The 17208-nt window shown below is 35.6% G+C and overlaps 1 protein-coding gene across 3 annotated transcripts in view; it reads right to left on the bottom strand.

Annotated features, from left to right (window-relative positions):
- Positions 1 to 17208, bottom strand: part of LOC147858711 (exportin-4 protein) — a 28437-nt gene that overhangs the window by 10609 nt on the left and 620 nt on the right. Inside the window, exons 2-17 of one of the 3 annotated variants that reach the window (XM_087325404.1) lie at positions 17042 to 17120; positions 14606 to 14714; positions 14385 to 14483; positions 13587 to 13629; positions 9720 to 9791; positions 9540 to 9635; positions 9183 to 9425; positions 8921 to 9101; positions 8590 to 8701; positions 8377 to 8469; positions 8151 to 8280; positions 7447 to 7540; positions 7310 to 7372; positions 3734 to 3843; positions 2250 to 2357; positions 2012 to 2085 (exon numbers count right to left, since the gene is read on the bottom strand). In XM_087325404.1, coding sequence (XP_087181530.1) covers positions 2012 to 2085; positions 2250 to 2357; positions 3734 to 3843; positions 7310 to 7372; positions 7447 to 7540; positions 8151 to 8280; positions 8377 to 8469; positions 8590 to 8701; positions 8921 to 9101; positions 9183 to 9425; positions 9540 to 9635; positions 9720 to 9791; positions 13587 to 13629; positions 14385 to 14483; positions 14606 to 14714; positions 17042 to 17120 — 1706 coding nt within the window. Of the gene's footprint in view, positions 1 to 2011; positions 2086 to 2249; positions 2358 to 3733; positions 3844 to 7309; positions 7373 to 7446; positions 7541 to 8150; positions 8281 to 8376; positions 8470 to 8589; positions 8702 to 8920; positions 9102 to 9182; positions 9426 to 9539; positions 9636 to 9719; positions 9792 to 13586; positions 13630 to 14384; positions 14484 to 14605; positions 14715 to 17041; positions 17130 to 17208 lie in introns of those variants that run through there. The other 2 variants (XM_087325403.1, XM_087325405.1) reach the window with 2 other exon arrangements.

The raw sequence follows: 17208 nt of genomic DNA on the forward strand, positions 1-17208 counted from the left end.
GGAGAAAAATTACAATGAAATCAACCATCAGGAAAGTATGGTGACCTAGCTACTCCTGTTTGTCTCAAATCTATTAATGATTACTCCTGCTTGTCCAAAGATTAGCACACAATATTGCTGGCATACAATTACAAAGGGCCTGAACAATTCTTCAATAGGGATGAGTACCAACCTGAAAGCATGGAAACAATGTAAAATTATCCTTTCGATGAGAAATGTACAGAGTAAGACCCAGAAGGAAAGGAAGGCCAAAATCATCGTATGAGACAAATCAGAGCCACGTAAATCCCCAATGCTCCACGCTCTCACAATACTTGCCACATATCTCATCTCACTTAAGAGGAGTCTATAGAGGCTGAAACAAGCTTCCAAATAATGGTATAAAAATTTTGATGCTTCCATGTTATCACATGGGTTTTAAAAGAGCCGTGCAGATTATTGTATTTACACAGAAAGGGATGTAGACTGTAACCCCATCATTTTGGTATTGATGGAAAAAAGCAAACTAATCTTAATGCACTTGCAGACCAGCTAAAATCACCTTTTCCATTAAAGATAAGACTCAACTGAACACATATCTTGTGTATGAGAATAAAGAGGAATGAGCAGCAGTGGCTGCTTTAAGTATCCCAAGAAACGTACATTGAAAGCAATAGGTCTAGCTTCACAGCCACATGTCAATTGAGCAAAAACGACTACCCAATACACGCTGCAGCAGCTTGTAGTTCGTTGATGTATGCCATGGATGCTACAAGACAAGACATTGCACGTGCAACGGGAGTTGTTAGTAGACTCATGGGTAATCCCGGAAAGGCCCACTATGAAACCATAAAGTCAATTGTAAGATATTTGAAGGGGGCAATAAGTAAATATCTGCATTATCAAAAGGTTCCACTGGAATTACAAGGATTCTGTGACTCCGATGTGGTAGATGATGTGGATACACACAAACCCACTAGCAGATATGTATTTCAGTGAATATATTGTCTACTACTGTGGCTGAATATATTTCAGTGACTGAGCTTCCACAGAAGCTATATGGTTGGCACGTCTCTGCAATGAGCTTAGTCTACCTATGAGGACAGCAATCCTACATTGTAATAGCTAGAGTGTCATATGCTTGCAATTGCCATGTTTCATGCATGCACTAAGCATATTGATGCGCAATATCACTACATAAGAAAGGTGACAAAAGCTGGGCTCATCTCATCGCATACAATCAGCAGTACAACAGTGCGAGTTACAAATTAAGTAAAAATTGACTAAGCATGTTGAGTTGCAATATCACTACATAAGAAAGGTGACAAAAGCTGGACTCATCTCATTGCATAAAATCAGCAGTACAACATTGCGTTCAGCTAGTGGGAGTTACAAACTAAGTACAAATTGATTGAGTATTACGGTCCAACAATTTCCTGTTTATACATTCATAAAGACCCTTTCATATTGCCGTTCTCTTGAGAGCTTCTATATTTGGGTCACTTGACCAGTGTAAACTGGCTAAAGTGCCCTAAAATCACATTCCAATAAAGCAATATATTTTTTACTCTTAAAATAGATTATTAGGGTCTCCAAAAACCTAAGTGTATCTTCATCCTCTTCTTTCATCTAAACACGATGCGTGAGCTTCATAATTGAAAGCTCAAAGCACCTTATTCCCAAAACTGTCTTTTCTGGGTCTCCAAATTTACAAGATCCTTACCAAGAATCAGAGTGAAAAAAGAAGACGCCCTGATTTGCCCAATGATATGCTCACTTGTGGGCAGTACTTCCTCTCTAGAAAAAGCCATTCTAAAGTCATCTGAAGGAACACCACTCCACGGATATTTTCTAACCCATCTTTATGGGGCTCAGGTATGTAATGGAGAGAAGACATTTAAAATGCAAGTATTATCTAGAAACAGCAACATGAGATGCCTTTTCCTGGAATTTTTATCTGATCTTTGGCAAAGAAAACATACACTATCAAATCAAACAAAAACTAATAGGAAAAAGAAATGGTGAAACAAACCGTGAGAGTAGAACTACAGGATGATCAGTCAAATCTGTGCTTCCTGGTAAGTGTTCAAGTATAGCCTCTGGAACCTGACAAAGGAGACAAAATCACACGACAATCAAAATGTTCAGGAGGATCTGGACAGTCTCTTTAAACAAACTTCTAATGGCACGGACAGTTTGAGATTTCATTTACCTCATAAAATATAAATGGTGCAATTAAAAACAGAACAAACAATCAGGCTTTTACTTACCATGGGAGTTTCTCCATCCCCAGGATCCGCCAGAACATGACCAGAAATAAGCAATGTCCAATGAACTTCCTCCAACAGAGAACTTGGATAATCTGTGTTGCCTGTAAACTGCACATTTTGATTGAGCATTATTTATTTTATTTAGATGAACTCAATATTCTAGATGTAAATTCTTTAATCCCTCATTACTCCAAACTTCCATAAAATTAATGTGTCAATGCCATCAGCTTTTGTTTCTGTTATTTGGGCCATCAAATTTCCAACTCAACAGGAAAAATGAAAATGCTCCAAATATCTCAAAATATCAAAATCAAAGAAAATACAATGAATTAATCAGTCTTGATAAACTTGAAGGGAGGTGGAGGACATAATCAATATAATAAATGATGATTAGCTTACTCCCATAGACACATATCATTTATGTCATTCCATAGATTCTGAAATTACAATTTATTTTAAGGCTCCCGTCAGCACAACATGTTATTCCACATGCTCTCTAAGCATCTTCTATTGGGGACGCAATACTGGGTAATACAGATATGCAATTTTATGGTTCATAAAGAAGAACTTATCTTCTAGGTTCTTGGTGGTTAGTGAGTTGCTATATTTAATATCTTTATACTTATCTTAATATCTGATATCTTAGAGAGCCATCATTTTATGGTTCATACAGGAGAACTTTTTTCTAGGTTCTTGGTGGTTCGTGAGTTGCTATATCTGATACCTTGATACTTATTTTCACAGCAGTACAATAAACACCATGGAGCCTGCAGGAGGCATTCATTGGCTCCTTATGGATCGGACTACAATGCTGGAGCCAATTCCTTTATGCATAGGATGAGTCATAGTTTGAGCTTCTTAGCAGTGAGCAAGCTATAATGGCTCACATTAATGTACAGTGCATACCCAATCAGTTCAGGATAATATCCAGTGAGACCAACATATCTTGATATCTACTAAGATGCCATGAATGGCTTCCAATTTGACTAGATATATTTGTTAACAGAGAGCATTTCGTAGTAAGAAGTACAAACGTCCTCAGTTAAATGCTTGTTCACCAATTATGCTCGGTGGCAGGAAAACAGGGTACAGAACCAGTTCCAATGATAGAATTTGTAGTAAGTTCAGAAAAACTTGCCATATGGAGGCACTGGTAATGTTACCTACTCACAAACATCTAGCTAGCTTCATAAACTTCTCTACATGAACAATCATCCCATGTAAGTTCACCTGTTGATGAAATGGAACAAGGTTATCGTTCTACCTCAATTGTGACCTAAATAAGAGTTCATGCATGAAAATCAGCAAGTACGAGGCTAACTAAATATAGTCATCTTCTCACAAAAATCATTATTAAACTGACATGTCTTCTGTAAATTTGGATCATTGTAACAAGAAGAGAGGACTGCTTAAATATTTCAGCAGTTACACTCTCAAAGTGAAATATAGTTAAATTAATTCATAGAGAAAAATGAATAACCAACCTCGCATAGAAAGGAACACCGTTCAGCCAATAGTGCAGCCAAAAGTGATATAGATTCTGCTGGAGCTGCACGGGCTATCAACGCAAACGCACTGAGACGCTCATCTCTAGCTGCAGTGTAGATATAATTAATGAAATTTCAGTAAAATATCCATCAAGGTAGAATTACGTACACAAATATTGCAACATAATCCATAAAACCACAAAAATCATTCATTTGACTTCTCTGTGTCAATTCAAATTTCAATGTCTAAAGTTTGAGACATATACAAATAAAATTAAGTGAGAAGACATCCTAATATAGTGGAGATTGAATCTTCATAATACCCAAGAAACATATAAATTTAAAATATCTTGTAAATAAAAAACATTCATATTTTTTACCAATGTACATGTGTGCCATATAAACCATTTGTATCTCAAGGTTGTTAAGCCATAAGACAGTACGTGTAAAGTGTGTCACAGTGTAGAGTGCTTATGCTAATTTGAGACTAATATCTTACAATATGGTAGATTCGGCAAAAAAATTCAATCATGAAACTTAAACATAAAATATCTCCAATATTAAGATTTAATAGATTAACAACAAAATCAAAGAATTTAGGCACGGATGTAGATTTTAATATGTTCAAAATACTAGGAGAAAATCCAAGTTCCTAAAATGGCTCGAACTTCGTTTGTTGGTAAAATGTTTCTAGCTAAATTCACCATTAGACAAAGCATCAGACATATAAAAAACACCATCACTATCACACAAAATCTCCCTCAATAACTAGGTTGCCCTTGATTGGCTTGTTTACATTGATAAGTATATTCCAATTAAATTCCACCTCACCTATATTAGGATGTCTTGTCAATTTTCGATAACACACATTCGAGTGACAACACACTAAGCACTCTTAAGTTACAGGCATGATTATTTGTGGATGCCCCCCTCTTTCGTTACTGTAATTAATTAGCTACTGTTTTACTCATTCTAGACTCAAAGTAAACACCTCTCCTCTGTTTCCTCTGGAATTCTTTTTCCTTCTTTCGTTTTCAACTTTCAAGTTAAGATTTCAAATATCAAATTTGCATGATCCATGCAGGTTGGACAAGAAAATGTGGTCTAAATGGTGACAAACAATGCCTCAAATTATGTGGCCATGGGGATTTATGGAGTAGAGTTTCCAAAAATTATATGGATTCCAAGAGCCAGTCATTTCCTTGACTTGCTGATGAAGACAGAAAATTTGTGATGGGTGAGGTATATTACAAGAAGCTATGGAGATTGTGAACTTTCACAAACAAATATAGGATCCTTAGTATGTAAGAAAAGAATGTAAAAATCTAAAGATTTTTGCCCTTTCAGAGAACTCTATTCGGAGATCTCTCCAACTTGGATCAGCTCATGATGGAGACCTTTTGAAGGCAGAAGTTTCAGCCCATCTATGTTCAGAATGTTAAATGAGATCCTCTGTTATCTTTTGCAATTCTACTAATTTAGATATACATTTTGGCTTGATGTTCTCAAAACCCAAACAAAATTATAAAATGTCCTTTTTCATTGTATATGAAATCTATTCTTCATCAAACAATGGTTACTACAATGTGGAATGATTGGGACGAGTCCTCTACACAAGAGAATAAATATATACAAAGTGTATGATAAATAAGGATTTTAGGGTTTGAGTTTGAGCCTTAGTGATCTCTGTGATTCCAATTTCTAACATTCTTTGGATGATGGACATGGCAGGACCAATAGTGACAGTGGTGACCAGCTCTGTCTTGTAGGTCTCCCTATGCATTTCATGAGACAAGGACTGAGATAGGGGCATGTAAACAACTTAAAGCTCACAAAACGAGAGAGCTTGTAGAAATTATTGAGAAGAAGATGAAGTACATTGTCAGGATTGCAGCTTTACTTCAGCCATCCTACAAAGATCTCGTCTTGGCATCTGACTCTGAGTTGTGGGAGGATTGTGCTGCATTCCTTTAAAAGACACTCATGGGAAAGTCCTGCTCATGAAGAATTTTCTGTAGTCAAAACAATATTGTATTACATCAGCTACAGATTGAGGTAGGCAGATATACACGACTACCTCTAGAAGAGAGAATTTGCCAATTGTGTCATCAAGGAGTAGAATCTGAGGAACACTATGTTTGTCATTGTAGTGTCTTTTATGAAATCAGAGGGAGATACCATTGCCTCTTTAAACAAGGCTTTGGCCCACTACGCAAGGTAATGGAATATGAGGACCAACGATGCCTAGGACTTTTCTTGCTAGAGATCAAGAGACATCGGGAAAAGTTGTTGAAGAATACAGCCGCACAAGCTCATCCACAAAGAACAATCACAACTTTCTTTAGCCCCATCACTCCTACTAATGCTACAAGTCCATCACAGGATACACAAATGGGCCCCAGACCAGGACATAACAAAGGGGTTACAATTGATCGGGCAATAGCAATTTTCCGTGCACGTACGCCCCGGCCCCATGGACCACGGCCTCGACACCCTTGTCATCGATAGATAAAAGCCATTATCTCCCGCCATCGTAGGTGCTTCCCTCGCTTCAGAGACATTTCCATTCTGCATCAACCTATGCTAGAGATCTTTCGAAGACAAAAGCTACAATATACCTAGCTTGAATCTCACATGTGCCAAAAACCAGATTCCCTCGTTTCTTCTCTTTTCATCTTATTTACTTTTATATTTATTGTGTAATATTTATTTTATTTTGATTTGTTCTCAAAGACGAGAAAACAATCAAGATGTAATCTCTTATTTGGTCTTATACGCCATTTTGGCCTCTTAAAAGACATTAATATATCTTTCTTTCTTCTCTCTCTGTAACAGAATATTGTGTTCTCTGTAGTGAAAGAATACTGTATTCTTTATAGTAAAAGAATATTGTATTCTCTGTAACAAAACAATATTCTGAAGATATTAAGAATGGAGGGTAGCAATATTGCGTATGGCAGTCAGAATGTCAACTCCAAAAGGTGACCTCATGTGTATCCTCTGCATGTTAATACACAGCCTGATATCAACCCTTAAAGAAGATCAATTAGGCTTGACCAAGGAAGACCTTAATAAGAAAAGAACGAAAGGGGATTATCACTTCAATTTGTAGATAGATTGTTCTCTCTACTCGAAAGAATGGGATATAACTCCATAAACAACATAAGAAAAAAAATGAGAAGATTCAAGCAAATTTGTTTTGGGGAAAATGAATGAGGATTATTTTACTTTTCATTTCACATTAGATAGTTATAGATTTCTGGTCAATTCAATAAAATTTTCAAAACAAAAGAAGTGTGCCCGCATTGAACCATATCTATGCAGAATACATTTATGTGAACACACCATACATTGCAGTCGGTATACAGAAACCACCTTGCTCGATCTATACCAATGCCTACATCTTAATATATACACATACATAAAATACAGGACAAAACTACAGTAAAATAATGCTAATGTTTGTACACCCAATGGTTTAGCTTAGCTAAATAGCTAAAGAGATGTTGCGTGGATAGAATAATAATAAATATGTACAAAAAATAATATCCATAACCCTCACTCTTTAACAACCTGCTATAGCAGCCTGTAATTGTTCAGATTCATCATCATCAGAAGAAGAAGAGGCAGCAGCAACTGCATGAATACACAAGGGATGCGTATAAGTTATCATAAATTGCTGCATATGCTGCATAAATTGCTGCATATACCTCTCAATTCAGTATATACAAAGGTCCGAAACACTCTTGCTGCTGCCTGTACTCCAGATTGTGGAAAAGGAATCCGTTTGCTTAAGTCTGCAGGCTGGTTGCATATAGAATGGTTCAATTTATTTTGGCATAATACTAAATATTGAAATTAAATTGGAGCCTTTGAAAAATGTTATTTACAGATGTTATATTTACAATCCACTCTAGTCTCTTATCAATTTATGATTGAATAACATTTGTATAAGAGATGCTCTTATAAAATAGACTTGTAATAGCTAGGGTATTACTTCAAATGTGTTAGGAATACACTTGAAATGAGTTCCAACTTCTAAGAATTAAGACCACCAGTTACACATCATGAATGCCGTCTTCTGCACATTGAGGCCAACCAGGGAAATAATGAAGAAATTTATATTTTCATTAGGATGCAGTGCGTTGAGCAAGTGACTTTAAAGATGGGATTAAGCATGAAATGCATAGTTGCGAGATACATTACATATCCCAATTCATAGAGCCCTCGTCCTATAGTTATGTATTGAGACTGAGGCCTATCTCTTCATTGTTTCAAGTAGCTACTGGTCATAAACTTGATGAGAGAAGGTCCAAATTAAACAAAAAGACATTTTGATCAGCTTAAAGCATTGCACTTGTGAACAAAACCTAAAGGTTATGCAAAAGAAGTTGAATAGTTTACATGATCTCACCTGCAAAAGACATGTCCATGTATCAAGAAGACTGCCAGACGCTTCTTCTACCCAGGTTTCTTCATCATCCTGTTTTTCACCGCTAGCTTTAATAATTTCTTCAGTAAGTGATGATAAAAGCTGTAAGGTACTGTGGAAAACAAATAAATCCTCCATGAACCAAAAAGCCTTTCCAGTTTATTTTTATCAGAAATCAGCCTGAAAAGAGGAAAAATATGTTAAATACCTTTGTCCTAAAGGCTTTAAGAAATTATCAAACGCTGCAGGAGATGTCAGACTTGCTATTGATCCTAGGGCCCGTAAACCATCAAGCAGCTCACTGTTAATAGACAAACGAAACACTCGTTTAGTAAACATTACTGATGCGCTTTTTTGTTCCATGGAAGATTAATATGATTATCAAAACATAAAAAGATCAACAATCTTAGACAGGGCCTACCTTTCACTTTGTCCAGTTTTAACAGCCAAAATGGCAGACTCTGGAGGGCTGATCCAAGATGCAATGCCAGTTAGCATGCGTTGTAAATGCTGCTCTTGTGTGACTCCTTTGTCTGAAAATAGTAATAAGCAGAGTAAACCAGAAGGTTGTGGTTTGTTTTTGGTGATGACAAAATGTATCTAGTAGTAGTAGCATTCAAAAGTAACAACATGAAACTGTCCTTACAGCCTGCCCAGTTCCTCTTTTCTTTCCACGTTCTAAATATATTGTACAAAAAAATCCATTACAGTTATAGTTGTGTGTTAATTAAATCTGATTTCTATGAGCTTACCCGGAGGAAATATGTTTCCGGTAAGACAACAAAGCTGTAAGATCAGTTGTCTTGCTGACACACAAAGAGGAGAGTCAATCCAACTGTGTTCCAAGGTATGCTGCCTGATACAAGAATAAAAGTGCAAGATCCAGTTCGCATGATTTGGCGAAAGCAGAAGATCTTGCCATGAAGACCCTGGCTGATTCACATTTCCAGATAGGCAAGTTATTTGCCACCCATACATCCATTTAAAAGTTCAATGCATGCACAAATTCCGAACCTGGACAAATGCTCCAGACTCTCCACCACGTTTTCCATTCGAATAGTCATAACTCATGGAAAATGCACTAGCTCTGGCTTTTGCAATAACATTGACCAAGCTTCCATGAAATTCCCAGCATAATATCTGACACATGAACCTCAAAGCTGATGCACAAACGTGCACTTCAAGATGTTTTGATGTATTCTGTAAAACCTTGTCTGCTACACAGGATATTGCATCTAGAGCCCACGTATAAAATTTCTGGAAATAGTAAACATGAAAATAAGAAAGAATCAGCGTAGATATATACGAATACATGGAGAATGGAGCTGCATAAACATAAGAAACTGATGTTCGTTTGAAAACAACCTTTACCTGTAAATACTCTAACTCTAATGATGCTCGGCAATGTTCATGAAATTCAGCAGACAAACCCATGACACTAGCTGTAGAAGGAGAGAATTCTGAAACCTAAAGTTTGAAGTGACGATGTCTTCAAAGTATGTGTCAACTTTCCCTAAAAAACATAAAATCAATTGAAAAATATCACCATACCAATGACTCCAAGAAAGATATGCCTGCAACTTGACCAGACACGCCGTGTGCACCTAAAACAGCTTGTTTAACCTGAGAAAAAAGAGCAGTCATCTGAATTAGAAAGACAACAAAAAACCAACAAAGTTCACCCACATACACGGGCACAATGAGGTTTACATTGTTTTTTATCAAAATCCTTCAGAATTAAAGAAAGAAATCTAATTACGTTTCTTGGGCTAGAACACTTTTGCCTTTGAAATATCTCTCACATGGGCTGATCCAAGATGGAGAGGCCTCGGGAGCAAGGGAAACGCCCTCCGTGGCCAATGATAATGGCTTTCATTAGTTGATAACAAGGGTGATGCTGCTGTTGTTTGGATGTGTCTTATGTGCATGACAAATTGCTAATGCTAAATCTATTGTAACTCCTTTCAAATGTCGTGGTCGAGACCCTAGTTGTGTAGCCCTTGATTGAATTACAGCATGAGGACTGATGGAGCTAAAGAAAATTGTAATGGTTCTTTGTTGATGAAGATTAGTTGCATCATTATCTCGCAACATCTTCTATGTGTTTTGATTTCTAGCAAGGACAGTCCCAAGCCTCATTGATCTCGGTGCCATTATCTTACAAAGTGGATCAAACCTTGTTTGAAGAGGCACTGATATCTCTCCTAGTTATCATCTGATTCCACATTTGATGACACAATGGACAGACCAAACTTCCATAGATTTGCATATACACACGCTTGTCTCAATCTTTAACTGATGTCGCGAAGTCTTGAGTTGCACTATTATACTATGGAGAGCACGAGATATATTTGTATCCATATAAGAGGACCTGATGATAAAACCATCCTACAATGTGTAAAAAGAGGGCCTTATAGTGGGTTATCTTCCAAACACAAGACATTCTTCCATTATCCAATTTAATGATGTCAATTTGGATCACTCTATTCTTTTTCAGTTTGATTACATTCAAAAGTACATCCAAAAATGATATTCTTTTCCACTTTGTTCATGTGCAAGTGTGGATAATCCAAACTAGCGCATTTATATATATACCAGGTGATTGGAAACTTCCTTCCATTTCAGCATACTACAACTGGTTATCTACATCTTCTGCCACTTGCTTTGATGACATAAGTGCCAATATTGGGTATCTTTGACTTTAGAGCTCCAGAATCCATTGGATATCAGTCATTAATTGGAATAACGCCTTGGCCGTTATCAGTGTTACTCCCATCTAGGCCAGGATTATATCATAGGTCATCAAAACTTTGCCATTATCATGTGGGCAATCATCAAGACTAAAGGCTCCAAATTTCTCCAGTTTCGTGACCCATGAAGGCTTAGTTTTATCCCATCAAAAGAAAAAAGGAAAGATATATGTTAATGTCTTTTAAGAGGCCAAAATGGCATATAAGACCAAACAATAAATTACATATTAAGTAATTTTTAGAGAATATTTGGTAATACAGCTGTATGAAACAACCACAATATGAATACAGCTGTTCACCAGAAGAGAAGTCGAGACCCCAAAAGGATATAGGAAAGACAAAAAAACACATGAAATTACTTGTCACATGGTTAGGAAATGAAGCCAGGAAAAGTTGCCAGTTTTACCCTCATATTCTCTATTTGACGTAAGAGTCACATGAAATGGAGGAACATAAAACCCTCAAAGCAGAGAAATAAAGATTATTTGAGAGTTCATCTCCAAATGGACCTACCTTTATCCCTTTTACAAGTCCTTGGCAAGCAGTTTCCCACTGCCAGTCATGTAAAGTTTTATGTGGATCAGCAATCAGATGACCATTCTATACAAGTTCATGATCATTAGTTACTAATCCCTCCCACTGATAGTCATCACTGACTAGGCCACTTCTAATCAAGGATTCTCAGTAGAAGCATCTCACTGATCATTCTGAATGCATTCCATCAAGTTCCCATCTTCTTAGAAATTTACAGCCTTCTAGCGAATCCATACCATCAAAGTTACATCTATTAATTGTAGGCTTCCTGCTTTTATTATTATAGAAATTTGACATAAGATTGAAAGAATTTTTGAAACAATCTATAAAGAGATCAGATACTTAAATGATGTTCATATCGCTGCAACTTTTTGTTGTATTTGTTACCATTTGAACGCACAAATATTATGATATCTTCATCAATGATGTTAATGGTCCAATATAATTCTTCCCACAGCCATGCTCTCCCATATCTCAATGTTTGCAAATAATATACCTCTTTTAACACAATACTATCTTTACCATCATTTTAGATATCTATTCAAAATTGTTTAATCCTCTCAAAGGCTTCTATGGTAAATCTTATTTTGTTTCATAAAGAGAATCAAGCCTTCTGAAAATTTAAGGAGTTTCCCTTGTTGATAATTGGATTTTCTTACAAACATTTTGGAAGATCATTACTTGGTGAGCATAAGAATGACTAGAATTCATCCATATTGCATTCCAATTAGACAGGTTATTTTAGTGAGCCTTTGGGGTTTGCTTTCGACAAAGAGTTCTTGTATGAGGTTTGCCTATCCATTCATTAGTCACCACACAGACAAGATTGATCTTTGGCAGAACCACCACAATGGCATTTTTCTTGTGCCCAACTATGCAAACTGTAGTTGGAACTTTCTTCTACGTTGATGGATATTGTTCATGTATTTTAAATTACCCAACTTGTCTATCAAAACTTTCTTTCCTCAGAGAACTTTGTTGACCTAGAAAATATAATCTCCCAAGTTCTTTTCTCATGTGTGCACTAAAGATGTGATGAGTCAAATATTACATGATTTATGAGAAGCATAATTATTAAAGAACGTGTACTTTATCTTAAGGATACTGTAGTAACACATATTCTAAATTTAAGAGCTGCCATTTCAACATGTTCCATGTATTTAACATACTCTATGTGTTTAACAAGAATTTTATATTTCCTAAATATTAATAAAAAATTGGCCAAAACACAATTGTTAGATTTAATACAAATATAAGAATTATTTAAAGTATTCTATGTATTTATTGTAATCTACAGATTTTATTTTTAGAATACATATTGTACGTATTTGAAAGAAGAAAAATACTTAGCATACATATTCTACACATTGTATTCTAAGAATATTACAATTATGATAAGAATTATGTTGCACTATTTCAATCTCATGTTATTCTAAGCCTACGTTACATCAAAGTGACGCATTCTTTACACTTAGGAGAAGCACATCTCAATCCTTTACAAGATGAACACACTGTTCTCATTTTTAGGATAGACTATGGCACAACTTTTGCTCAAATAGTCAAGTTTAACGTGTCACCAGTGCGGGGAGACAAGTTATTATAGCTACATCTGAGGTCACTTATAAAATGTATATGTTCCTTGTCCATTCCTCGACTCGTAAGGCTTTGTTCATGGTCCAACATGAATCATAAAACGTGGATGTATGGCTAGATTAGGATTCATTCATCAATAGATATTATGCACTTAGCATTTGATAATGTACAGAAATAAAAGAGCTGATTCCTAAAACCTGCCTTATATGAAAATCGCAATAAATCTGGTGCACTAGGCAAAGGTTCCACATTCAAATTGGTAGAGAACCAAGCATAAACAATCAGAGGTTCCATTTTTTACTTTAGCTCATTTAATAAAGTAAAGGAATTTAATTTTAAATTTGTTTTGTTTGCTCCCCTTCGATGAAAACAGCTGTATTTTTTTTTCTCTTCACCCCATTGATTACCATCATGTTATAACAAGACTGACGATCATTTTTTCTTCTATTGATTGAATGTCAAGAAATTTAAATCTGAGAGACCTTGACAATATTATATGAGACAGCAAGAGAAACCAATGCAAAACATATGAATCAGGTACCTCATTGAAAAAAGCCTCCTTCTCAGTTGCAACCATTTCCAACCTGATTGATTAATAAATAAAGTTTTAAACGGTGTGCACAATTACCATAAAAGATACCAACAAAAATAGAAACACAAGGATTTAATGTGGTTCATCTATAAAGCTACATCAACAGCTGGAAAGCAACAAGAAAATTCCAATAGGACAAAGAAGAGTTATAATTCAATCTCACAATTACAACTCACAAACAAATCGAACCAAGTACAGCCTAAGAGCACTCTCTCCCTAAAGATCCCATGTCATCAAAGATGTAACCTTTTGTTAGGTTTTATTGGCAATTTCGGCCTCTTAAAAGATGTTAATATACCTTTCTTTCGCACGCTCTCACTAGAGAATATTTTTAACTTGCCTTAAAATGGGCGGAAGTTATGACTATTTATAGAGAGTGGATGCGACCTTTGGCATGGTCACTATTTTGACCCACTTCCCTTAAATTTAAAACCATCACATAAAAGAATTTGGCTCTTCTTTAGTATTGGGGTCTTCTTTAGTATTTGGCTCTTCTTCAAGACCCAATATTTTGGCCATACTAGTGTAGTGAGTTCACCATAGCTTCTGTAAATAAAAGAGAGTTCCATAGAAAACAGTACCTTACGTAAAATATTTCTCCACAATTATTAGTACACCTTACTGTATAAAAAAACTCATTCCTAACTCTTAAGAAGACAATTGGACATTGAGAGAATAAGAGCAGATTTTGCAGGATAGAAGCATTCATAGAAAAAGGAAAGAATTAAAGAAGAGGAAGATAATTACCAGCCACGTTTTGTCAACACTGCAGCTACAGCTGAAACTTTGAACTGAACATAAGCTTCTGGGGCGGCAGCTCTTTCCATAACATAATGGAGGCAATAGCTACATTAAGAAACATTCTACGTTAGACAAATAGAATGCCTAAAACACTAATTAAACAGCGGTTTCAATTGGTTGAATTGAAACCCACAATGAATAGAATAAAGAGGATTTTTTTAACATACTTGCGCATATTACTTTTCTCATCTGCCATAAGCAAGCTCCATTCACGTATTGTTGACTCTTGTAATGCCGCAGCCGCTTGGAAACGTGCATTGGCCATTTGGGAATGCTCTACATAGATTAGAACAAAAAAGAAAGGAATGCAAAAAACAATTTCAGTTTTATATCAAACTTTCTTCTTTTTCTAATCACATTTAGTGGCATATCCAGAAAACCAAGTGCAGAATTAGGCACTAAATACCAACACCTCCGAATAATAACCCTGGTGATTTACAGAACAACCTGAAGGATCCAATATTCATAGACACAACATGTATAAGACTCTTCTTCCATGATAAGTATATCATTGTGAAGTATTTAAATAGAGATAGAAATCCATTATTAACCACAGTTATCTCGATATTAGGATTTTACAATGTATGGACTCACTATGATGCCTAGAGATCCAAAGATTTTGGAATGTCGATACCCTAGAGAATTTGGCTCTCAGTGGCCATTGCATCATTGTGGAATATTCAACTAGATGTATGTAGGGAACCAACTATACTGCATGTGACTCTCTCTCATCCAAGAAGTGTACAAGAAGGAATTTATGGCTATGTTTTAATCCCTCACAGAAAAGCCAACCTATTATATTCAATGTTGCTTAAATGGTCTCCTATGGTGATAGATCTCAAGGGTTGCTTGTCAGCCACCCATTCTTAATGTCTTGCCACTCACAACTATTATAACAAATTGAACATTCATGCTATGTCCTTATTAGATAGAATTTGAAACATGTGATCAGCTTGCCTTGGTGTATGAAGTGTAGATCTACATTAAAATAGTGCATTTTTATGATAGCATCAAAAACAGTGGTGACTACGCATTACCATGCTATCTATGCAATATTGAGTTATCACATACACCTACAAGACCTAGCAATTATATGATAATTAGTGCATGTTATATATTATATGTTCTTTGGGTTATTCATCCATGACAGACCAATATGATTTCCATCCACTAATTCTTTGCCATCAAGGCATCATCTAGATGTACATATTTGGCCTTGTATGTCTATGAAACTATGCTAATCAGATAGCTTGTTGAGCTAGTTTGTGAAACCATCCTGGAGAATTTCTAGAGGACAGTAAAACCCCACCAAACCAATTTAGTTTAGGATCACAACCAGAGATGTGTTATATAAATGATTAAATATACCCATAAAGCTTTTGAACTCACTAAGACTTATTTTACATCCAGAAATCTTGCATAAGGAATTTGACGCCCATTCACACCATTGACTCGCACCCCTTATACTATTTCTTTTACACATGATTAATAGAAAATCATATAATAAGATTGATCCCAAACCTAGCAACATTTTATTAAGATATAGAGTTTCTACAGCATCCTTCACTAAGCATATCAGAGAAGAGAAAATCAGGTATAATTCCAAAAGATTTCAATATTCTAGAATGACTCTGCCATAGCTCTAAAACTGAAGTTTGATTTCTACGTCAAAAAAGTGGTTTGTTAAAATAATATCTTCCCCACTCATTGGCAACTATTAAGTGAATTTATGTAGGGCCTAACCTAAAGTAACTTTATAAAACACAACTTTACTATTGAACACACAAACCTTCACATGCATTAGAACCTAAAGCTAACTAGAACAACCCATGCCAATCATGCGCTCTATCATTTGTGGCTCCTCCAGGCTAGGGACTGTCGGCCCTCAGCCATTCACACAGTTCACATAATGTGGTCTTGCTTGATTTCAAATGTTTCAAGTAGCTATAAAAAATTTATTTATTGTTATTAATAAATAATATAATAAAATAGAACAAAAATAGCATTCCTTGTAATATTTTGAATTAGCATTTGCATGTCTTTACTGAACACGCAAGCACATAAAGGCCATGCCCTACTGAGATTACATAACAGTATGATTGCGAAATGCAGGAGTTTTAAATCCCCATTTCACAAACCATAAACTTAAGATGTAATAAAGGAAGTTTCACTTTCTACATACCTGAAAAGCCAAAATAATGATTGGTTAATATTCTTAAAATACCTAATATTCGAGTGCAGTCATATTTTCTGGAATTTGAGTGACAAATTCGTGCAGCTTTCATAGATTTCCGATCAATTTGATTGTATAAATAAAAGTTAAGATAACAATGTTTAAATAGATTTTCAACATTTATGACAAATCTACTAGAAAGAGTATTTCACATCTTTTAATAGGTCAAAATGACCTATAAGACCAAACAAGAGATTACATCTTAGATGTGTTCTCGTCTTTGAGGAAAAAGTATAAGTAAGCATAGGGTATCAAAGACTCTAAATATCTAAGAACTTAAGATTTAGAACATAAAAACTTCTTTCTTCAAAGAGGAACGATTTCTTCAAAAACAAATAAAAATGTGCATTTGGTCCAACATGATTATTACCCATGATAAATTGGCACGCTTGGAAAGGTCGATATGATTTCCGGAAAGCTAAAAGGACCGACTCTGCAGCCGCTCTTTCCTGAGGGATCTACATCAAATGAAGCAAATGAGAGAGAGAAAAAGATAGATAAACAAGATACGTACACCCCAAGAGCATGAGGAAAAAC

Source organism: Azolla caroliniana, unplaced genomic scaffold (assembly GCF_043228905.1).
Source record: "Azolla caroliniana isolate FFs.n. ecotype wild unplaced genomic scaffold, voAzoCaro1.0.p SCAF_10, whole genome shotgun sequence".
Classification (NCBI taxonomy): Eukaryota; Viridiplantae; Streptophyta; class Polypodiopsida; order Salviniales; family Salviniaceae; genus Azolla; species Azolla caroliniana.